Here is a 25,544-nt window from a genome sequence, read left to right on the forward strand (position 1 = left end):
ATTGTGCAGGAACACTGCAGGCATACTATTCCAAAGTTGCTGTGTTTAGAAGGATAAGATCACAGGCACCTTCTTGAAGTTTCCCACATTTGTGTGAAACAATCAATAATACTCAGTAGAATAAAAGTGCTTCCTGAAAGTCACAAGTGCTTATCTGACAATCTCATTTCTAAAACAAAGAATAGTAATAGTGACCAAAGACCCTGTGTGTGTTATGGTACACCTACCCCTATTTGTATGATACACCTACCCTTATGATATTTCTGTGGTATACCTACCCTATGGCATTTGTATGGTACACCTACCCCTATGGTATTTATATGGTATACCTACCCTTATGGTAGTTGTATGAAAAACCCGGTTCCCATGAATTACCACATCGATGGTAGTCCACTGAACACAGAAGACGTTATAAGAGATCTGGGAACACAGGTTGACAGCAACCTCTCTTTTGATCATCACATTGCCACTGTGGTCAGAAAGTCCTTCTATGTGGCACATCTCATTACTAAGGGTTTTGCATGCAGGAAGAAAGAGGTCATTGTCTCCCTCTACTCTTCCCTCATTAGACCAATCATCGAGTACAATGCCCCATTTGGCATGCACCTCACTAAACACCTGCAAGAACTGGAGAAGCCACAAAAGTACCTCACAAAGAGGATCCTAGGCCTTTAACACTTGTCCTATATGAACAGACTCAAAAAACTCCAACTATTATCTGTCTCATATCACCTACTTAGAGGCGATCTCTGCTTGACTTACAAAGTCATGTCTGACCCAGCTCTGTTAGAAATGCCACATCTAAAGAAATCCCAATCCCTCCGCACCACATACTCCAGAGACCTCAACCTCATTACCATAATTAACGGAACATGCAGGAGGGGCAGGTTCATAACCCAGAGACTGCCCGTGCTATAGAACAGACTTCCCATATATGTCAAGCATTGCACCTCACTGACCCTCTTCAAGAGAAATCTTGATGAGTAGATGGGAAACAGAAAATTCACCCCAGGGATAACACCAGTGGCTCTACACGACAGAGGCACTGGGAACTAAGGTCGGGTGGCACTATGCCAGGGTAATCTTATGGCTAGGCTTCTAAAAGCCCCAGGACCATTAGCCTAGTACACACCTATAAACACACCTGTGAACACACCTGTACCTACTCCTATGGCATTTGTACTTATCCTTGTGGTATTTGTATGGTATACCTACCCCTGTGGTATTTGTATGATACACCTACCCTTGTGGTACTTGTATGATGTACCTACCCCTGTGATATTTGTATGGTACACTTACCCCTGTGGTATTTGTATGGTATACCTACCCCTATGGTATTTGTATGGTACACCTACCCCTATGGTATTTGTATGGTAAACCTACCCCTGTGGTATTTGTATGATATACTTACCCCTGTGGTATTTGTATGGTAAACCTACCATTATGGCATTTGTATGATGCACCTACTCCTATGGTATTTTTATGGTACACCTACCCCTGTGGTATTTGTATGGTACACCTACTCCTGTGGTATTTGTATGGTAATACCTAACATTATGGCATTTGTATGGTATACCTACCCCTATGACATTTGTATGATATACCTACCCATGTGGTATTTGTATGGTGTACCTACCCCTATGGTATTTGTATGGTATACCTACCCCTGTGGTATGTGTAGGCTACACCTACTCCTGTGGTATTTGCATGGTATACCTACCCCTATGATCTTCGCCAGTTTTAAAAACCATGGCTACTTCTATCACTTGTTTTGAAGAATATAAATCTTTTCTGTAAAGGATTGAAAACAAAAAAGGTAACTAGTGATGCATGCATCTTTTATCTGCTGTTGTGTTACTTCCATTAAGGTATTCTGCTGTGTTAACACTTTTACACAGATATATAAGAATGACACTTTCTGAAACTGTTGGTTGTTATATTCTGCTATGAACAAATGATATATATGAACTCTGACTTAAACTATACCTTTTGTGCAGACTTCAGCTCTCATGGTTTAACTTTTAAATAAGCTGATGGTTCAACGACACTATGCAGCCATTACAATGGAAAAAGCAGATATGTAAATTAACAAATGAATTACACTTGCATATGTTCTGGGTTTTTATTTTATTTTTTCATTTTTTTCCTTAATTCCAGCTGACTGATCTACATTACTTATATTGTCTGGCAAGACACTGAATGATTTAAATCAGAAAACTGAATATGAGGTTGTTATATTGTAAACCTGTTTTTGTGATGTATACTTACATGCTACGTGACTGGACAAGGCACAAAGTAAAAGCAAAACTTGCAAGCATCTCAGATAAACAGTTTAACTAGGGAATTTTTCCGAAAGAAGGACTAAACTGTTAAAGTCTTACAGCTGCACTATTTTTCTGTATGCTGTGGTGGGTGACCATTCAGTGTTTTGTTTTATATGACCGGAATAAAACTAAAGATGATTCTTGTTTCTGTACTAACTGCACTTGTTTGTATTAAATAAATGGTCATTCTATCTAAAACCAATCCAAATATTATGAATTATAGCTGGTGTCTTATTATGTACAAAAATATTGACAGATTATCACCTCAGCCTATACGTTTGAGTTTATTTATTTATTTATTTACATTTGTTGACTGGGAGTGTCCGACTGGATGTAGGTCCATTTTTAGCGGAGGCCCGGGGAGAAAAGCTCCACAGTTAAAATTACATTGGATTTACATAGCAATTAAGAATTATTTACACAGTTTTCACAGTTTCACAGTTAATCTCACCAGTTTGTTAAACACTTCACCTGTGCCCCTCAGATTGTAGCGATGAATGTATTCTGTTTCACTATCCTTAGTGTCACTTGTAACTCTGTATTCTCCGCTGTTATACTCATATACCTGTCAGGATCCAAACGCATTTTGTACTTCTATATATTAATTAGTCTCCAATACCCAATAAGTCTAACTTTTTCTCTAATAATAAGAACCATTTTGCAGTTCTACTTATAAATCATGTTTGCTATCTTCATTGAACACTTTAAGCTGTACGCTTCTATTTATTTTCATAGAACATAAGTTAATATGTAGGAACAAGAGGGCAACCGTCTCTGATTCCATTTGTCAATTGCCTCAGCTGGATTTAAAGTTTTTCATTAAAACTTTGTGCTCTCTGTTAGATAACTATGACCTTTCTCAGCTTAAATTAAAAAGGTTTACTTTTATTTTTACCTTTAAATTTCTTATCTTTTCATGTGGGATAACACTGAATAGCTCATTAAATCCCAGCAAGATAATTCCAGCTTGCAGATCATCAAAACTGTTGTACATGGATTCAAAAGCAAAGTATGACAAAACAGTCTGGGTATTAAAGTCTTGTATGTTTGTTGGCAAATTCTTTTCTAGTTTTCATTAGTTTATTATATATTGAATTAGACTTAATATGAAATATTGCATTCCTTGGATCATTATTTAAATAAAACTCTCACATTTAAATTTATTAATGGATGATGTTGCCCAGTTTCACAGTGGTTAGAGCGAGAACTACTTCTGTTTTGAAAGTCATTGTTAAGTGGTTCAGCACATTCATCACTGATCCCCAGAAGACTGAGGGTTTTAATCTTACATCAAGTACTTGGATTCACTCTCTAATATAGGCAAAGTGCTGCAGCTTAAGGGAGGTAATAGTTCATTCATAACATGGCATTCTTAAGAAGACTTGTTAAGGTCCTGTGTGCCTGGGTTGTAGGTAGCTCATTTGGATGTCAAAATGTTCCATTTGAGTTATCACTAAACACCATTGGTTAAATAGCCTTCAATTAAAACTCGACAGCACAAAAATCATAAAGCAATAACCCATGGCTGGGTGTGGGTAATGCTGGATTTACCCACGGTTGGCAAGGTTTCAAACAAAGCCAGCCATGGGTAAATTAGCATTACCCACACACAGCCATGGGGTATTGCTATTATACAATGACATTATTTGAGAACAAAATTAATTACTTTTCCTAAATAATGTGCTTGTATAATGGCAGCATGGTGTTCTTCCTTGTTTGTTTACGTATCCTGGGTCTTTCTTGATGTACTGGGCATGTGTTGCTTATACAGTATATCAGTGCTTTGGAAAGGAAGCAACGAAGGAAGGATGATCTTTGTTGCTGCATCTTTTTTTTTTTTAATAAAGTTTGAAATCAAGACACTTCAGAGGTATGAGAGAGCCAGGATAGAGAAAATAGAAGGAAAGCCAGGTACTTTTCTTTAGTTTTGCATAACATACTTGATTTTTTATGTATTTTCTTTGTTCTGCCTCTCTCGTACCTCTGAACTGTCCAGATTTCAAATTTTATTTATTTTTTTTATTAATATATTAAAATATATTAATAGAAGAAAGTCCGTTTTTTCTTCTATTGGTATATGCATGATTTACAACAGGCACACTGGATGGGCTGACAAAACAGTGTGCTCGTTTTTGAATGGTAAAGGCCAGTTATTGTATAATATAAAATAACTTATGATTTCACACACACACACACACACACACACACACACACACACACACACACACACACACACAAACATGCATGTGTGCGCGCGTACACACACACACACACACACACACACACATACATACATACACATGCACACACACGCACGCACACACACACACGCACACACACATATGTGTGCATGTATACTTATATGTACAGTTCTCTCCATCATCCCACATGTATATCTAAATCTATATATATGCATGTATATGTGTGTGTGTGTGTGTGTGGGTGTGTGTGTGTGTGTGTGTGTGTTTGCATGCTTGTGTATAACTCTGATGCAAGAAACAAACATACATAAGTACATTGATACTAAACACATGTAGTATAAACTAAAACAGCAGTAAAACAGGGAGTGAAATAAAACACCTCAAGTGCTACATTATTTAGGAGTTCCACTGTATCTTCCATACCCTACGTTATAGGGATTTTAGCTCCCTCCCACAACCAGTACGACTCATAAACCATCTGCTAAGACCAGCAAAAAGTACAGCTCTGCTTTAGTGGCTATACTTATCTGCAGTAACAAACTGGTCACAATCTGCTTAATTTAAATCATGCCACTGGTTGCCTATGGATATGAAACATGATTCTGTTAATTGTGCAGACCCATAGCAGGTACCTTATACATTAGCAGAGCGTGCATGTAGGATGAGACACAGGGGAATTCAAGGAGGTACTATGAAATGTACACCCCTGCGCACATCATGGTGTCTTTCCCCAGTTTGGTAACCACCCTTACATAGTGTTGCACCCTTACATAGTGTTGCACCCTTACATAGTGTTGCACCCTTACAAAGTGTTGCACCGTTACATAGTGTTGCACCCTTACAAAGTGTTGCACCGTTACATAGTGTTGCACCCTTACATGGTGTTGCACCGTTACATAGTGTTGCACCCTTACATAGTGTTGCACCCTTACATAGTGTTGCACCGTTACATAGTGTTGCACCCTTACATAGTGTTGCACCCTTACATAGTGTTGCACCGTTACATAGTGTTGCACCCTTACATAGTGTTGCACCTTTACATAGTGTTGCACCATTACATAGTGTTGCACCCTTACATAGTGTTGCACCATTACATAGTGATGCACCGTTACATAGTGTTGCACCCTTACATAGTGTTGCATGGTTCTCTAACATGGGGATGTGCAGCACTGCAGATTAGCCATGGGGTCTCTACCCAGAATCGCATCTGGGTATGTATCTACTTACCCGAGTGATTAAAGAAATCGTTCATCTGTGTAGATCAGCATGACCCCTACCACAACATGGTACTGAACATGGCCATGTTCAACCGCCTGCCATGAACATACCGGGGAACCACAAGATACCAAGGATAACTCTTTAAGTGCCATAATGTTCCCAACAGCAGTACAGTGATGAAGGGGGGGGGCTGCACTAGAGTCCAGGGAATACTCTTAAAGTGCAATAACAGCACAGACAGCGCAATGGGCATTTGGAATATAAGGATACACTAGACACCATAGAATGATCTCCAAGTGCTGTAATGGCAGCAATGGCAGTGTGGTCATTGATGGGATACACTAGCCACCAGACCATTACAGATAAATGCCATAATGGCTCTGCAAATACTATGAGAGTGTGGGAAAAAATGAGAGGCCAGACAGGTTAGGGAGTGGTGTGTGTGTGTGTGTGTGTGTGTGTGTGTGTGTGTGTGTGTGTGTGTGTGTGTGTGTGTGTGTGTGTGTGTGTGTGTGTGTGTGTGTGTGTGTGTGTGTGTGTGTGTGTGTGTGTGTGTGTGTGCGTGTGTGTGTGTGTGTGTGTGTGTGTGTGTGTGTGTGTGAGAGAGAGAGAGAGAGAGAGAGACAGTGACTTGAGGCCACTGCCCACATGAGCACCTGTTTAATACCACAACAATGATCTGCATGTCTTGATAGTACATTCAATTTAGAGATATGCAAACTAGCCTTCAACAACATATTACCTCATCATGGATAACATCTCTGAATCACAAATCAGCACATTGTGGGAGGAAGTGCTTTTTTATAACAAGTTGCCTGGCTCATTCTAAGCCTTTTATTGAATTCCTAGGATAGTCTTTGTGGAGTAAAAATGAAAAGAAATGGATCACACCCAAAAAATATTTCTGAATACAATAATATGTGATTTTATTTTTACAGTATGTTCTACTCTATAACTTTCTTCACTCATAAGTACACATTTAGAAATATGAAACGAGTAGTCTTAAGGTTTCAACTTCAAACTCCCAAATACTGCACTGTTGCTTCCAGCTTATTCTGTCTCAGATTGAATATATGGATATGATTATTGAATATATGGATATGATTTAGACAAGTTATATCACCGAGTACTGAAAGTTAAGGTACGCTTTTAAACAACCATTAGAATTAGTCCATCTCCATGCCATAGACAGTTGATGCCTAAATTTAAAACTCAGACAACCCCAGACAGATTAGCAGCTCAGGTACTAGAGGAACCAGGTGGCAGTAAATGGTCATGAGGATGGCAGACCAGCCGAAAATAATGCCAAATCCTTCTAGAGAAACAGTTGCACTGCATGCGGCTCTGCCAGCTGGAGGTGTATGCTTTGCAGGAATAGACAAATCCACAACAGAATGTGTCAGCCATGGGGAAAAGGGCCTGAGTAATGGCTGTGCCACAAACAGCTTGTGATTATATGATGGAATGGGAAAGAGTAGGTGGTAGTAGCAGTAGCTATATGTTCACCAAGCACAGAGAACACAAAAAATACAAAAACATCCATAGAAATGCCTTAAGTGTTCATTACTTTTCAAGTGGTCATTACATTTTGACTCTTAAGTCATTTATTGTGCAGTAAGATATGCCTATTTGTCCCTCAAATTTACTAATATAGTTTCTGTTGTCTATTTTATTCATGCTGCAGGTGTTTTTTATTCCTCCTTTTCATGTTTGTATTTTATTATTTATTTTTTCCCATGAATTCCTTAAAATTTTTTGACTCTGTCTGATAATATTTGCAATACAATTATTTTAATTTTGTTAGATTTTTAATCTTTCTTTATTGTAATCTTTTGATATTTCATGCATGAGTTGGAGAGTATTCATGAAAAGCAGTTATACTTCTATAGATGTGATAACATTAAGCATAGTGACATGTCCTTGCTATTCATAAAGGTCTGCTATATATTATGTACTTAAGAATATTTAGCAGTTCAATCACAGATAACCACAGAAATGTATTCTTATTTTCAATAATCTCAACACCCTTCTCAAAACATATTTTTAAGTTGCAATGATCTGTAATAATAAATGCCACCGACTGTTTTGACTTAGGAAACAGAGGTTTATCTTATATTCTGGATGTGGCTTTCACTGACATCATGAATCATGTCATATACCCACCCGTAACAGAAAAGAAAGATTATATGTGTTGATAGAATGTCACAGTGAAAAGCATGTAAAATATACTTTGGAACTTATGTATAAGAGGCCATAAATCTCTCTCCGTTTAACACATCTCAGAAAGACTCAAAGTCTGACATTTATTTTAATGTTATTAATTTGGTTTATTTTGCCTTTATTTACTGAGATTTTCTGACTGGATTTATTATGAACTCCTTTTTTGTGTGGGCCCAGGGAGGAAAGTTCCAGTCATTTTACAATCATTAAATCAGTCATGAAACTTTAAACAAAAATTGAAGAATTATATACAGTATAAGATGATGCATAAAAGAGTTTAAGCAGAAACAAGTCAGACATTATATACCCTACAAGGATTTACATCTAACATATGTATCACATACATATAAGGATATATTTATACAGAGAACAATATACAAGCATATGGAATACATTAGTTTCAGTATATATCCTTGGTGTAGTAAAATCAGTTTTTATAAAAAAAAATTACTTTTAAGGAAGAAAAAAGTATTTTAGGAAGATAGTCATAGTAAGAAAGATATTGTTGAGTGAGAGTAAAATAAATTATTGTAATGAGAAATCAGAAGTGAGAAAAGTAGGAATCTCACTTGCATTCGGAACATAAGATTACATTTCCATCCTTCCTTAAGAATCTGAACTCATCTCAACAACAAATCGAGTGTGGCCATATTACAGTGGTCAGTGCAAGCATTTTTAGTGGCTGCTTGTATCCAGTGAGAGTAATAAACAACTCAGTGCGCATATGTTCTTGCTATGCTGTGCATCCTTTATATAAAGAAATGTCATATGCCAACATTTCACTGAAGCTGAACATAATACAGTCTGTTGTATTTCATATTTATAGCAATATTAATTTATTGTGCTTCCCTGACCGTTCCTGGGATGTGTCTCTGAATTTTCTTGTAAAATTTTCAGAATATCATGTTTGGATAATAATTTATACAAACAAACAACAATTCCTGTGAAAAGAGGAAATGTGTACAGTTTTATTATGATCCAGTTCTGTTGAACATTTCACAATATCATATCCTAATGACTGAGAAACCAAAACAGGTATGCTGTGCAAATGTAATAATGTATTTTTAAGTTGAAAGCTGAAGTATCATTTCTGTCATCCTTACTGCTATAAAATAAGATAAAAATATTTTTACACAATATCTGTAGTCCATTCCCTTAAAATAAGCCCCATGCGGATAGTTTACTCCTTATCTAGATTTGACGAGGTCATATAAATTGTCTATATACTAAATCTCTAATTGTCTTTAAGACAACGCTTTTTTATCTTTCACAAAGATTGTTTCCTTCCAAGTTTACTCACTTTGATTAGTTGCACCACTGATGTTTAAGATCAAAAGAAACAGATGTTTCCTAAGATATTTGTTTCACCTTCTTTCTTATACAGATTCTGACAGTCTGCATTCATAATTATTTTATTTGTGATGTGGTGACAATCGTAATTCAATTGTTTTAACCCACAGACAGTCAGACACCCCCACTAAAAATAGCACTTTTCTAACTGTGTACATCCATTTTACTGCCATTCAAGGACAGAAATTCTACTAAACATAGTAAAGTTCAGCTTGTTTTTGCATGTGAACACACATGCACACATGCACACACACATGCGCATGCACACACATGCACATGCACAATAACATGCACACGCACACATACACACATGCACATACACATACAAACGCACACGCAGGCACACACACACACACACACACACACACACACCGAAACACACATGCACGTGGGCATGTGCACACACACATGCACACACAGACAAGCACACACACGCGCGCGCATGCACACATGCATGCACACATGCATGCATGCACATGTGGACACACACATGCACACACATGCACATACACACACGCACACACACACATGCAGATGCACATGCTCACATACACACATGCACATGCACACACAATGCACATGCACACATGCACACACACACATGTACACGCATGCATACACACATGCACATGCACACATACGTGCAAACACACACACGTACATACACATGCACACACACACATGCGCATGCACATGTCCACACACACACACCCGAAAATGCACACGCACATGTGCACACATGCACACACACTTACACACACGCATGCACACACACACACACACACGGACACGCACATACACATGCACACACACACGTGCATGCACATGCACACACACACACACTCACACATTCACACACATGCACACACACACACACATGCATGCACACACACACAAGCACACACACATGCACATGCACACATACACACATGCACATGCACACATATGCACACACATGCACACACGCGCACATGCACACACACACAGATGTACATGCACACGCACACGCAGACATACACACATGCACACATGTGCATGCACACACATGCACACACACAAGCACATGCACACACACACACACACACACACACACACACACACACACACACACACACACACACACACACACACACACAATATTTCTGATTGCATTGGTGGTCCAGTGTAACTTACCCCTTCCTCCAAAGCAGAACACAAACAAACAGAAATAATAAGTAGCTTATGGAGCTGCTACTCTGCTGTCGGACCTAAAAGGAATGTTGCAATACTTACTGCTTGCACAAAAGTCCTGCATCTTTGTTTGTTTGATTTTTTAATTACAACGTGAGCTATTTAATGGTAAGTTGTTTGCCAAACTGTGACTGACTGAAGTGAGATGTAAGTTTCTCAATCAGCTATGTTGCGTACTTTCACAGACTAAATTTTTACATTTAAAAGTACACAGATTGAAGTGTCAGAGCTGTATTAAAATATATTTTTTTATTTCACACCACAAGTTCCAGACCAGATGAATTCACTCAGTTTAGTACACAGTTCATCTGGCCTGGAACTTGTGGTGTGAGGTTTGATTTGTTTTACAGCATAGTGCTTCATGTATTTTTTTATTTACTCTATTACAATCTTATCATAATGAATAATGAGCTTCTAAATTTTGTAATGGTAAAGAAACCACTACTTTTACTTTTTTTGCCTATTTGCTGTCCAGGTAAGCTCAATCGACAAATTATTTATTTTCAGGGAGTGACCCAGGAGCAGTGTATAGGTAAGTGTCTTGTAGGCAAATGAAGGTGGGAGGAATCAAACCCTCCACCACGGGGGCAGGAAGTTACTCATTAGCAGCTAAGTGCTTTAGTCATCTCTACTAACTGCCTGATGAAATCCTAAGTGACCAGCCTCCACTGACGTGCTTACCACACTGATGGCTATCCTAAGTGAACAGCCTCCAGTGACGTGCTTACCACACTGGTGGCTATCCTAAGTGAACAGCCTCCAGTGACGTGCTTACCACACTGGTGGCTATCCTAAGTGAACAGCCTCCAGTGACGTACTTACCATACTGGTGGCTATCCTAAGTGAACAGCCTCCAGTGACGTGCTTACCACACTGGTGGCTATCCTAAGTGAACAGCCTCCAGTGACGTGCTTACCACACTGGTGGCTATCCTAAGTGAACAGCCTCCAGTGACATGCTTACCACACTGGTGGCTATCCTAAGTGAACAGCCTCCAGTGACGTACTTACCATACTGGTGGCTATCCTAAGTGAACAGCCTCCAGTGACGTACTTACCACACTGGTGGCTATCCTAAGTGAACAGCCTCCAGTGACGTGCTTACCACACTGGTGGCTATCCTAAGTGAACAGCCTCCAGTGACGTGCTTACCACACTGGTGGCTATCCTAAGTGAACAGCCTCCAGTGACGTGCTTACCACACTGATGGCTATCCTAAGTGAACAGCCTCCAGTGACGTGCTTACTACACTGGTGGCTATCCTAAGTGAACAGCCTCCAGTGATGTGCTTACCACACTGGTGGCTATCCTAAGTGAACAGCCTCCAGTGACGTGCTTACCACACTGGTGGCTATCCTAAGTGAACAGCCTCCAGTGATGTGCTTACCACACTGGTGGCTAGAAGTAGGCAATATTTGTTAGTCTTTTTATGCCAAATTACTTGGATTTCATAATGGTAACAGTCTGCAAGTGCAGTATTTATGAGTTATACTTCCCCCCGAAAATGTTGTGTTAACTTCCTGTTTTGTTTACCAGAAATGGGGACCTGCTAAAAGAGCCAGGAGACTCTAAACATATAATGGAACAGTGGGTGGCACAGTTACCACAGCAATTTGTAATGCTTTCAGGTATACTGACCTCCCCAAAGGCCACGCTACCTCTGAAGAAACTCTGCAAGGATAATGACATAGGAAATATCTTACTGCCTTCAACATGTATGCCCTTCAAGTGAGTGGGATCAGTCTGACTGTACCAACATCTTGCCTTCAGTGAGGAGGACCTAAGAGATGAAATGTACTTAAACTGAACTGAATATATTAACTAAAAGAAACCAGAAAAAAATAGAGATGTGAGCCACAGCTAAGGTGTCCCTGACACACAAGGATTGACGTTTTTAACTGGACATAGCAAACGGTTTATGCAAAATTATAGACATTGTAGCAGTCGCTAAATTAGAAAGGGGACTCCAGTGTACTTTATATAATTGGGCTTCCCAGAGTGAAACTAATAATAGTTGTCATGCCAAAAGAAATGTTACTGACTAATGAAACAATGTTTGAGGCAGAATATCCTAAATTTCTTGTAATTAAGAATGCTGTTGTCTGTCACTGTGACTAAGCCAAAAAACACTGTCATCAGATGAATTATTTAGATGTGGGAAGAAGTAACACCGCTAACCAGTGTGTAAGTAATACTGAGAATGCCATGTCCAAGTGAGTGTGATTTCTAACAAACATGATAATAACGTAAATGTGCCAATGGAATGTGATAGAATAGCAAATAAAGTGATTGAATCAACATAGTGTCAATATGTTACCACTAAATCAGCTAAATGCACTGCATTCACATAGTGTCAATACGTTACCACTAAATCAGCTAAATGCACTGCATTCACATAGTGTCAATATGTTACCACTAAATCAGCTAAATGCACTGCATTCACATAGTGTCAATATGTTACCACTAAATCAGCTAAATGCACTGCATTCACATAGTGTCAGTATGTTACCAATAAATCAGCTAAATGCACTGCATTCACATAGTGTCAACATGTTACCACTAAATCAGCTAAATGCACTGCATTCACATAGTGTCAATATGTTACCAGTAAATCAGCTAAATACACTGCATTCACATAGTGTCAATATGTTACCAATAAATCAGCTAAATGCACTGCATTCACATAGTGTCAATATGTTACCACTAAATCAGCTAAATACACTGCATTCAAATAGTGTCAATATGTTACCACTAAATCAGCTAAATGCACTGCATTCACATAGTGTCAGTATGTTACCACTAAATCAGCTAAATACACTGCATTCACATAGTGTCAATATGTTACCAATAAATCAGCTAAATGCACTGCATTCACATAGTGTCAATATGTTACCACTAAATCAGCTAAATGCACTGTATTCACATAGTATCAATATGTTACCACTAAATCAGCTAAATGCACTGCATTCACATAGTGTCAATATGTTACCACTAAATCAGCTAAATGCACTGCATTCACATAGTGTCAATATGTTACCACTAAATCAGCTAAATGCACTGCATTCACATAGTGTCAATATGTTACCACTAAATCAGCTAAATGCACTGCATTCACATAGTGTCAGTATGTTACCACTAAATCAGCTAAATGCACTGCATTCACATAGTGTCAGTATGTTACCACTAAATCAGCTAAATGCACTGCATTCACATAGTGTCAGTATGTTACCACTAAATCAGCTAAATGCACTGCATTCACATAGTGTCAGTATGTTACCACTAAATCAGCTAAATGCACTGCATTCACATAGTGTCAGTATGTTACCACTAAATTAGCTAAATGCACTGCATTAATTGATGGGAGTGAGCTTAGAAAGTTATTGGATTCTGGAAGTACGTTTATACATACTAAATGACCTTATGTTTGCAAACATAAAACAAGTGATAAAAGGAAAATGGAAGTGATATGTATTCATGCAGAACAGACAGAGTAGCCTTTAACAGAAGTGGAACTTCAGGCACTGGTAGATAAAAGTATTGCATCCTGTGGCTTTAGTTCTTAACTTAACATACACAATTATACTAGGTAAGACTTTCCCCAGGTCAAGTCTCTGTAAAAATGTTGGAGATGAAGAACAGTTAGACACTCTGTGGCATGAATATACCTCAACCAAAAATGAGGGAGGGCAGTAGCAGTCTTACAGATTGCTAAGAACTCACAGCAGTGACTATACAATTGGTGAAATGGGGGAGGGTCACCAACAGCCTGACGCAGTATTATGTTAACCCCTGTACTGAATATACCCCTAGCAGGAATGGAAGGGGCAACAGCAGCCTGTCACACTGTTAAAAGTGCACCACCAGAACAAAGGGGATAGTTGTAGAAACTTCAAAAATAATTAAAATCTTGATTTGATAGAAGAGGTAGAATTAGTGAAAAGTCATTGCTGGGATTTAAAGGAAAACCCATAGTGCAAGATATAGAATCATTTCAGAAAATTGTTATACAAATTGTATAGAGGCAGAGATGAAGAGCCCCATAGTTACACAGAGAGGGAAATGGAATGAGGGAAGATGGACAGAATCCAAGGTTTTTCTCTGTAATTTCAGTTGAGATGGCTAATAAGAAACAAGACTTTCAGCAGTAAGTTTTTAGAGACAGAAAAGAGGCACAAGTTATTGAAATAAAAATAAATAATTGAGCAAAATCAATGGTAAAAGAAATTCACTAGCAAGAGGCACCTGTATTCTTAGGTGAAGAAGCTTTACCCTCTACTTTATATCAGTTTTCTGACACAAATGTTCCTGACTAAACAGATTTTCAGATATATAATGGAAATTTTAAGAAAGTGCAGTGAAGGGATGAACACTAAATAGGGCAAGAGAAGGCATACCCAGAGTAGGCATACCCAGAGTAGGTGAAAAAACAGGACCAGGTTGGTCCCATCCCATGCCCATATTTTAAGCTGAGGAATAATTTGCTGTATAAGGTAAGTAGTAACAACGAAGAAATACTGAGCTAACTCTTACTTCCATGGCCTACTAGAATGCTTGCAATTTAAATGCCACGTAACTGTAGTTTGAGAGGACACATATAGATAGACAAAACTCAAGCTAGAATTATAATTTAATTTCACTGGGGTTCCTATCATATGTTCAAAGGTTTAAAACTTCGAATCACTAAAGGCTGACCTTTAATAATCAAAATTTTAAAACCTCGAATCATATAACAGAGATCGCAATAGAGTGCGGGAATGGAAGATTTCCCTTTACTGCACTGTAGTGCGATCTTGGAGTTGGTATATTTAAGTAGTGGGGGGAGTGGGGGGGTGTGGAGTGCAGGGGGGCTTTCCTCCCTGCATAGAGTGTTTCTTTTTTTGCTTTGGACTTAAAATGTTTTTTTTTTTTTTTTTGACATTCGAAGTATTAAAGCTTCGATCGCTAAAGTTCGAAGTTTAGTAGTTCGAACTTTTAATATTTCAGTATTATGATATAGACCCTTTCACTGGCATATTGCAAAAAAAAAAAATAAGAAGTTCTGTGAAGCCCAGCCAGAATTTCAAAAGATGGTGTCAAATCTTTGGTTTGGAAGTCAGCTGATACCTTTGTCAGTTATTGAACTTCCATTTGATTGGATTGCTATGGATCTTGTGAGTTCACTAGTGAAATCTAATAGAGTCACAAATACATTCCGATAATTACTGAATTTCAATAAAGTTTCCAGAAGCACTACCCCTGTGAAATGCCAGAGCTGCATAAACAGCCAGAGAACAAATGTTATTTTTTTCCAAAGTATAGATTTCCAAAAAATACTTGCAGACCATGAATCCCCCATTTATCTTTAGAGTATTTATGTATTTTATTTTATTTTATTTTCATTTTGTTTATTAGGAAAGACCAGCTGGGCACAAGGCCCCTTTTCAGTGGGGGCCCAAGGAGACCAGCTCCACACACATAAGCTGAAGAAAATACTTTCTGCTATCACATTTTCTCATTCTTTGGAAATACTAAAATATTATATGTACATAATAGTAATGTGTAAGACAATATACATTTGTAATTAATAGTAAGACATACATAACTGTTTGAGATGTCAGGACTCGCTAGTGTGAGTCCTGAAATATGGATACTGAATGGCCAAAAACATCGGACTTGTATATATCACATCTGAGATGCTTTTTCTCAGAATATCCCCTTTTCTCTGAGGTAGGGAAATCTCAGAGATGGTATATATAAGTTCAGAAATTTTAAGGAGAAGAGCAAGATTTGCTCTTCTCCTGTGTCTTCAGCATTTTGTCTTTTTTTAACGTATGTTGGTACTAGGCATTTTGAGTGCCAATATTTTTATAGGGACCCATTTCTGCCAAATAGATAACAGTCCTGAATTAACTAGATGAGCCTAAACCCTTCAGCCATTAATCTGTAAGATGCAGTGTACATTTAGCTGTATCCATATTCATCCAGGTGGTCACACCTGATTTACATTTTGTTCTTTAGTTGTTATGCACAAATCTGCCAAAGGTCTTACTATGCAAATCTACAATTATCTGTATACATATATGTGTGTGTGTGTGTGTGTGTGTGTGTGTGTGTGTGTGTGTGTGTGTGTGTGTGTGTGTGTATATATATGTGTGTGTGTGTGTGTGTGTGTGTGTGTGTGTGTGTGTGTGTGTGTGTGTGTGTGTATATATGTGTGTGTGTGTGTGTGTGTGTGTGTGTGTGTATATATATATATATATATATATATATATATATATATGTGTGTGTGTGTGTGTGTGTGTATATATATATATATATATATATATATATATGTGTGTGTGTGTGTGTGTGTGTGTGTGTGTGTGTGTGTGTGTGTGTGTGAGATCTTTACCAGTACTTTCAGTTTTGACTGCTCCCATTTGCTCAGTAAATTGCATTGTCTGACTACCACTGTAAGCATCTATGAAAAAAGTATTACGTTTCTTATCAGCCTGTTTCATAAGTCACATAATGACTGAGAAAACTGATTGAAATAAAGACTAACTTCTCTTTAATGTTGCTGTTTCAGCACCCCATGGCCCTTCATTTACAATTGGAAAAGCAATATGGCTTCTGTGGGGCCTGGTCTTCAATAACTCTGTACCTGTGCAGAACCCAAAAGGAACAACTAGCAAAATCATGGTCTCAGTCTGGGCCTTTTTCGCCGTCATCTTCCTGGCCAGTTATACTGCCAACTTGGCGGCCTTCATGATCCAGGAGGAATTTGTGGATCAAGTGACTGGATTAAGTGATAAAAAGGTAATTGGTAATTGACTTTCTTGAGATCGGACCGCAGAGTTCTTAAAACCTTATAATTCTCACTTGCACTGTAACAAATATGAGTTTTAATGCATCATTGTGTGTTAATGGAAATTAAGAGTCAGACACTCTTAACTAATAAAATTTACCCAGTGATAAATTCAACAGATCATTTTCAGTTGTCTTTTTATGTTTTACTGCACCACAGATATGGAGTATAGAATTTATGCCTCTGGTGGTTAACCACTCTTACACTGAATGAATACACTGTTATCCTTACTTAATACAGACTTGTCATGTAAATTCTTGTTTCAAAATGCATGTTCTTTTTAGGTTTACGAATGTTGTAGTTTGACTAAATCCAGGATTTACTGTACCGTAAAACAACTATTGCACAGTGCCTCAGTTTCTGGCTGAGATGCCTTCTATTTGTACTCAGCATGTTCTCCTTGCATTTATGTGGGTTTTCTCTCAGTAGTCATGTTTCATTCTACAGCTCAAAGACTTGATTCTAAATTGCCAGTAGGTGTGCATGCAATGTATGTGCATTTTGTGCATAATGAGCATGGATTGTCCATAGGTGCGCATGCAATGTGTGTGTGAATTATGCACAAAAAGCCTGGGAATCTAATTCTGTCCCCAGTGTGCCTAATAAAACCTGTGGGTGACAGTAATTATTCATGGGGTTGCTATACAGGAGTCAGTGCAACTGAATAGCATTAGTTGGCAAGATAAAAACAGCCTTTGCTTTCATGCAAACACAACAAAATGCATAGTCAGTACATTTTGGTGCTTATTGCTGTAATGCTTGGTGTGTTCTCATTTTACGGCAGAAAAGGATCCAAGCAAATCAGCTCATCTTCTCAGTCAACAAAAAATAAGTTATGGCTTATAGCTGCCTTTGGTGCCCTTTACAGCAAGCACTGAGTTATCTTACCAACCAAAAGCATTGCCAAGGTACTGTGTGCTGAGATTGCTAAGCTGTCTTGAATTTCTGTCTTACACATTAAAAAATCACCTATAATTTTAAAATGTAAGAATTACTTTGCAAAACTCAGAGTTGAAAACTTTGTTATAACAATTAATGTAGTATGAAATACTTACTTTAAAACTAATTAAACTGCTCTGAAAATGAGCGCAGGCATGAAAAAGCATACTGCATCCCTTCTGCCCATGAAACAGACTAACAGGTCATAGCTAGTGTGTGCCAAGGCCTGTTAATATCTAATATCTGCTTTGGAATCAGCTGTCTACTCACAGATGCCATGAATAGGTTTGTTTTATACTTGCCAGGTTCAGAAATGGTCAGTGAATGATTTGATGAGTACTAAGACAGTCTACTTATCTGCAGATGACCGGATCAGACTAGACACAGGAGGCATCAGATCAGATACAGGAGCCTAGATCTTCCATTTCCAGGCAGTGTTAGCAGCATATATTCCCAGGAGCTGTCACTTGGTACTTTTTCATTAAAAAAATAAACAAGATGATGATAACTGTAGCAGGGTGGACAAAGCTGAGGATAGAAATGGTTGCACTTATAAGCAGTTGGGACTGAGATTTTTGTGTAACAAGGACAAATTTCCCCACTGAATGCAGAAATTACTGTAAAGGAAAGGCAGATTTTTATGTGTGTGTGTGTGTGTGTGTGTGTGTGTGTGTGTGTGTGTGTGTGTGTGTGTGTGTGTGTGTGTGTGTGTGTGTGTGAGAGCACATGTCTGTGTATGATAAAGCAGACTGACATTCTATCCAGGATTTTGCATTCTATCCAGGATCACTCTATCTTGCTTCTTTCCAATGAATGTCAGGATATTCTCCAGCCTTGCTATGACTCAGAAAATGGTACAAGATGTATGGAAATGTAATGAAATATTGAATGAATGGATGAATTAATTAATTGTCTTTGGTTCTATCTCTCATTCTTCTAAATTAGTCCTTCTGCCAAGCACATTCTGCATTAACAAATACGTTATCATATCAAGATTAAACTGCATTCTCCAAACTGATGGTCTTTTCCCTCATGTCTACATCTTTCCTCACCAGGGCAATCCTGATTTATTTTGCCTTTACTGCATTATGTACCATTATCAAATCACCTTTCTCTGACATGTTTTTGAATAAAAACTGGTTGAGCGTCCTTGACTGCTCTCAATGTTTTACATCGTTGCCTTCCTGTGCACTACATTGCCATCTTCTTCCTTCAGAAGGCCTACAGAACTGTGCATGGTACTTTATTTGCAGTATCATGTGTCCTTGTTGGAGTAAACCAGTCAACAACAGTCAATTCTGTGTTTATATGGACATAGACTCCTGGCTCTGCCAGAAAACAAAAAAGGAAGAAATTGTCCTGACAGGCTATAACATTATCCGATTAGACAGAGGCAGCAAAAAGCTGCTGGTATTACCATTTTTACAAAAACACACTAGATATCTTACTTTTCCTCCATACCCTGACAACTTTCTCTAAATCAGAAATCATACTAACCATGCTAAACCTGAACACTCACAAGATGATCACAGTGATGGGTATATACATTCCCCCAGGTAATGATGCTAAAAGACTAGAAGATATTCTCCGCTAGATCTCATCAAAAAATCCTTCATAAAACTGTAATATTAGGTGATGCTAATATAGATTTGCAAACTATACAAACTGAAAATCCGTCCATATACATCTTAACAAGTTCATCCAATTTATAACCTCACTAACTGGATATAAACAAGCCACAGCCAGACAATCAAGCCTCAAGTGCATCCTAACATCCTCTCCATATAAAATATCATTCGATGGAACACTGTCAGACAGCATAAGTGGTCACTTACCAATTTAAACCATAAGCCCCCAACGCAGCAGTGCCAATATACATTATTACAGCCTCGTAAGGAAACATACTGTTTTTCATAAAGACACTTTAATTAATACATTACATCTCCTTAACTGGGAAACAGTAATGACTCTCCCCATAGATGATGTTGTCTCTGAGTTCAACAAAACTTTCCTAGGTGCTCTAAATACACTAGCCCCCATTCCCCCCACACCCCATAATTCAAATAGTCAAAGCCAACCCTGCCCCTTGGCTATCCTTAGCAACTAAACAACTCATGAAGCAAAAAGGCAAAACATGAAAGGTCCGGACAAAAAACAAAACAGCTCCTACTTTACAAGCATATAGCTAACTAAGAAACTTAACTAAACAACTTATCACCAGGGATAAGAAAATCAACTATTCAGCCAATCAAAACATACATAGTAATAGTACAAACTGGTTTGGAATTCAATCAATAAGGTGGTAAATTCAGGACAAGCTACACAGCCAACACCAAACACACAAAAACAAAATGACACCATAGCCAATCAGTTCCATAGTCACTTTATATAGGCAGAGCAGTCATTGCCCAACCAGGTGAATAATCCAGCTCCCGAGTCAGTCTGATAACCTTTTAATAGTTCTCCTTCCATCTAGTGCCCACAGATACAATCAACAAATACTTAAAAAAAATTCAAGTCTACTACAATTGCCCCTGACAATTTAATTAATGAATATCTTAAAACAGGCTATTGCAACTGCACTTTCAGTTCTGATAAATCAATCCGTATCTACAAATAAAGTTACCTCTCTATGGGGAAAAAAACAGTCATTATTCTACTGCCCAAAGGTGGAATCAATAACATTCTTTCAAACTATAGACTAACTGCCATTTCATCTCCCCTATCTAAAATGCTAGAAGAATGGGTTCACAGGCAACTTCTCAACTATCCAATAGATAACTGACTTCTGTCTTTAACCAAACACGGCTTCCTGTCTCATTAAATCAGAACTACTGATTTTCTGAAGTTTTTTAATAATGTCAACATGTGCAGAAACACAGGAAGTCTAGTTTCTACCATCTTCCCAGACTTATCAAAAGCTTTTGATACTGTTTCCCACCAGAAACTCTTACATAAATTCTCATCCTTAAGACTCATAAACTCTTCACTGTAATTGTTCCATAGATACCTCTCAACATTTCTCTCAACTATCTAGTTTTTTGCAGAATGTCTAGATTTTTGTGTCATATGTTTGATGTATTCCTCTCAAAATTTGTGTTTTCTGGCAATTCACTTGGATGATCTGAGGATTGAATTGACTAAGTTATGACATACATTTGACTTTCAGACTTCATATCCTTCAGGAAATGTATGCTAACACAAAGCCTGTTACTCTAGCAACTCTCTCAGTTTATAAGAGCAATATTTAAAATGTGCCCCTATTTTGGGGCCTTAGTCATCCCATTTTCTGAGGCTTTGTCCAGATTTCCTGTATTAAGAGGTTGACAGGTTTGCCTCTCAAACAAAGCAGAAGCAGTCAAATGGAGAAAAGAAATGATTTCTCCACCTTATTGCCAGTTAGCATTGGAGTCCCACAAGGATGTGTAATAGGCCCCATACTTTTCAACATTTCATCAATAACCATTACACTACAACATGATACCCTAGTTCAAAGCACTGATGACTTGACCCTAATTTTGCTCTGCCAAATCTGTCCTAAACTCTCAAATATTAAACAACAATCCTTCTTATCAATTGAAACATGGCTAAATAATTCACAGCCATTTCTTAACAATAACAAAACTAAATTACTGTTCTCCTCCCAAAACAACACTATTCACTATCATCTGTGTCAACAACGTCATGACAGAACAAGCAAACCGATCATAATTTCTAGGTATCATCATAGATGACCACTTGAAATTTGACCACCATGTATCACACATGGCTAAAAAGTCCTCAGAAAGTAGATACATTATAGAGAGTAAAAACCCTACCTCACTGACATTGCCAGACCTCTACGAATGCTAAATATCCAACACCTATTAATGCATGAGTATATTTAATGCTGTAATAGTTGCCTTTGTTTTAATATGAATACAATCAAATTAGGAAATTTATGTGTTCTTGTTAATATGTATTTTGTAATGTCTGTTCATGTATAGTACTGAATATCTGTTTAAAAATTGTTATAATATGTTGGAGATTTTCTCACCAGGCCTCCACTGAAAAATTTTTTTTGACTAAACCCAGTTGGACAAAGCCAGTAAATAAAAGAATGACACTCAAAAACCTCTACAACATATAACTGAAAATAATTTTAACTGAAAACTATGCATGCTAGGAGGGGGTGTCTTCCTGCACCCCATATAATTAAATATATCAATTATGAGATTACACAATAACAGAGAAAAGACATATTCCCCCACCCCAATACACACACACAAACATATATCTATATATATATATATATATATATATATATATATATATATATATATATATATATATATATATATATATATATATATATGCACACATATATACAGAGAGAGAGAGAGAGGCAGATAAATGGATATAGATATAAATATATATCCATATGTGTATTATCACATTTATAACTGGTAGAATGTACTTGAGATACTTGAGAATATCATTACATTAACTATGCTTAGATCCTTTTTCAGACCACTTGTGATCAGATAAAATGAATGTGAATCTATATATATATACATATATATATATATATATATATATATATATATATATATATATATCTTGATAGATATAGCTATATAGTTAGATATATAGATAGATATAGGGTGGGAGGATGACATAATGGTTAAGGTGTTTACCTTAAAAACACAAGGTGCAGGGTTTGATTCTCATCAAATGGCCCAAAAAAGGCAGCTAGCCTAGTACTAACTTATGAACCTTATTATATCCATATATGTAAGTGTGTGCATATGTATATCTATATAAAACTATCTGTCTGCACACAAACAGGGAAGGGAGGGTAGGAGTTAGTGTTGAACAGAGCAGATGAGGGAGAGAGAGTAGCAGGAGAGAGGAAGCCAGAGAAATGGATGAATTTTAGGTGAATATGTGAGGGGACATGTGTGGAGTCTGCATGTTCTCCCTGTGGTTGTGTGGGTTTCCTCTGGGTGCTCTGGTTTCCTCCCACATTTCAAAGACATGCAGTAGCTTAATTGGACACTCTGAATTGGCTGTAGGTGTGAGTATGTGTGCACGTGAGTGGTACGCATGAACTACTCTGGCATGGCTAGCCACCCCGTAGAAGTGACACCCCGGGCCCATGTGCAAAATGCGAAAAAGAGGTTGAGGATGCATGGATGGAGGTGAGGGGACAGAGGGAATAAGTGTATAATCGATTGAGGATGCATGGATGGAGGTGAGGGGACAGAGGGAATAAGTGTATAATCGAAGGAGTTTAGTAAGCGAGGAGAAGTTAGAAGGATCGTATCTGATGAGTAGGGAGAGGATAGGTGGTAAAGTAATACGTGCAGGAGTTGCAAGTAGATGTGGTGAATATGGGATGAGAGTAGAGCTGGTAGAGTTGGTGGTTAAGGGAGTGGGTCTAGCTAGGACCAGTACATGAACAAAGCCAATTGTTACTGAGGAAGTCTTTTAGGAGTTTTTTAAAGTGAGATGGGTTGACAGTATTCCATATTTTGAAGATGTAGTTAGAGTAGAGACAGTTTTCTGCTTTATTGTTAGATTTAGTGACCTGTAGTAAGGATTTATTGGAGGGTAAGACTAGATGAGTGTTAGTATAAGGTTGGAGCAGTGGTAAAAGTGCAGGGATTTTATCAGCCTGATGTCCTATTCTGTGAGCAGACGTGAGATGAGTGTAAGTCAAGTGGTGGAGTAGTTTTAGACATTTTAGTTGACGTAAGGCAGAGCAGTGGTAAGACCTATGTGGTGTTAACAGCAAATTTTGTGATTTTATTATATCAGGTTTCAGGCTTGGCTAGGTCAGTTTTACTTAGGCTTGTGAAGATAGGGGAGGCATGTAGTAGGGTGGAGAGTAGATGAGTACGGACTATATCCTATCTAGTGTCAGTATGGAAAGGCTTCATTCTATACAATGAGCCTAGTTTAATATGTGTCTCTTTGATGGACTGTGATGGGTGTAAATCAAATTTCAGATTATTGTCTATTAATATGCCTAATGTTGTATAGGTGATGGCTGATATAACGGTGTGGTTGAAGGAATGTATTTGGGGTGGAGTAGGGGGGATATCATGCTTTACTGAGGTAAAACATCACCACTTTAGTCTTGGAGGGATTCAAAATTAGTTGTGAATCCGATAGCCATAACTTGACTGCTAAAAAGGACTGTTGAGTTGTGGATACTAGTTGTTTTTGGGGACTGTTGAGTTGTGGATACTAGTTGTTTTCGGGGACTGTTGAGTTGTGGATACTAGTTGTTTTCGAGGACTGTTGAGTTGTGGATACTAGTTGTTTTCGAGGACTGTTGAGTTGTGGATACTAGTTGTTTTCGGGGACTGTTGAGTTGTGGATACTAGTTGTTTTCGGGGACTGTTGAGCTGTGGATACTAGTTGTTTTCAGGGACTGTTGAGTTGTGGATACTAGTTGTTTTCGAGGACTGTTGAGTTGTGGATACTAGTTGTTTTCGAGGACTGTTGAGTTGTGGATACTAGTTGTTTACTGTTGAGTTGTGGATACTAGTTGTTTTCGGGACTGTTGAGTTGTGGATACTAGTTGTTTACTGTTGAGTTGTGGATACTAGTTGTTTACTGTTGAGTTGTGGATACTAGTTGTTTACTGTTGAGTTGTGGATACTAGTTGTTTTCGGGGACTGTTGAGTTGTGGATACTAGTTGTTTTTGGGGACTGTTGAGCTGTGGATACTAGTTGTTTTTGAGGACTGTTGAGTTGTGGATACTAGTTGTTTTTGGGGACTGTTGAGTTGTGGATACTAGTTGTTTTCGGGGACTGTTGAGCTGTGGATACTAGTTGTTTTCAGGGACTGTTGAGTTGTGGATACTAGTTGTTTTCGAGGACTGTTGAGTTGTGGATACTAGTTGTTTTCGAGGACTGTTGAGTTGTGGATACTAGTTGTTTTCGGGGACTGTTGAGTTGTGGATACTAGTTGTTTTCGGGGACTGTTGAGTTGTGGATACTAGTTGTTTTCGGGGACTGTTGAGTTGTGGATACTAGTTGTTTTCGGGGACTGTTGAGTTGTGGATACTAGTTGTTTTCGGGGACTGTTGAGTTGTGGATACTAGTTGTTTTCGGGGACTGTTGAGTTGTGGATACTAGTTGTTTTCGAGGACTGTTGAGTTGTGGATACTAGTTGTTTTCAGGGGGGGTGCAGCACAAATTAGAGATGAGTCAGCTGCATATAGTATGATGGAGGCAAAGGGAGTAG

The 25,544-nt window shown here is 38.1% G+C and overlaps 1 protein-coding gene across 1 annotated transcript in view; it reads left to right on the top strand.

The window, feature by feature from the left end:
- The window catches only part of GRIN2A (glutamate ionotropic receptor NMDA type subunit 2A), a 1,242,307-nt gene that overhangs the window by 686,059 nt on the left and 530,704 nt on the right, over positions 1-25,544 (top strand). The window contains exon 7 of the mRNA XM_044089077.1: positions 17,090-17,319. Coding sequence (XP_043945012.1) covers positions 17,090-17,319 — 230 coding nt within the window. The remainder of the gene's footprint in view (positions 1-17,089; positions 17,320-25,544) is intronic.

Source organism: Protopterus annectens, chromosome 12.part0, assembly GCF_019279795.1.
Source record: "Protopterus annectens isolate FY-2018-M chromosome 12.part0, PAN1.0, whole genome shotgun sequence".
In the NCBI taxonomy this organism is placed as follows: Eukaryota; Metazoa; Chordata; order Ceratodontiformes; family Protopteridae; genus Protopterus; species Protopterus annectens.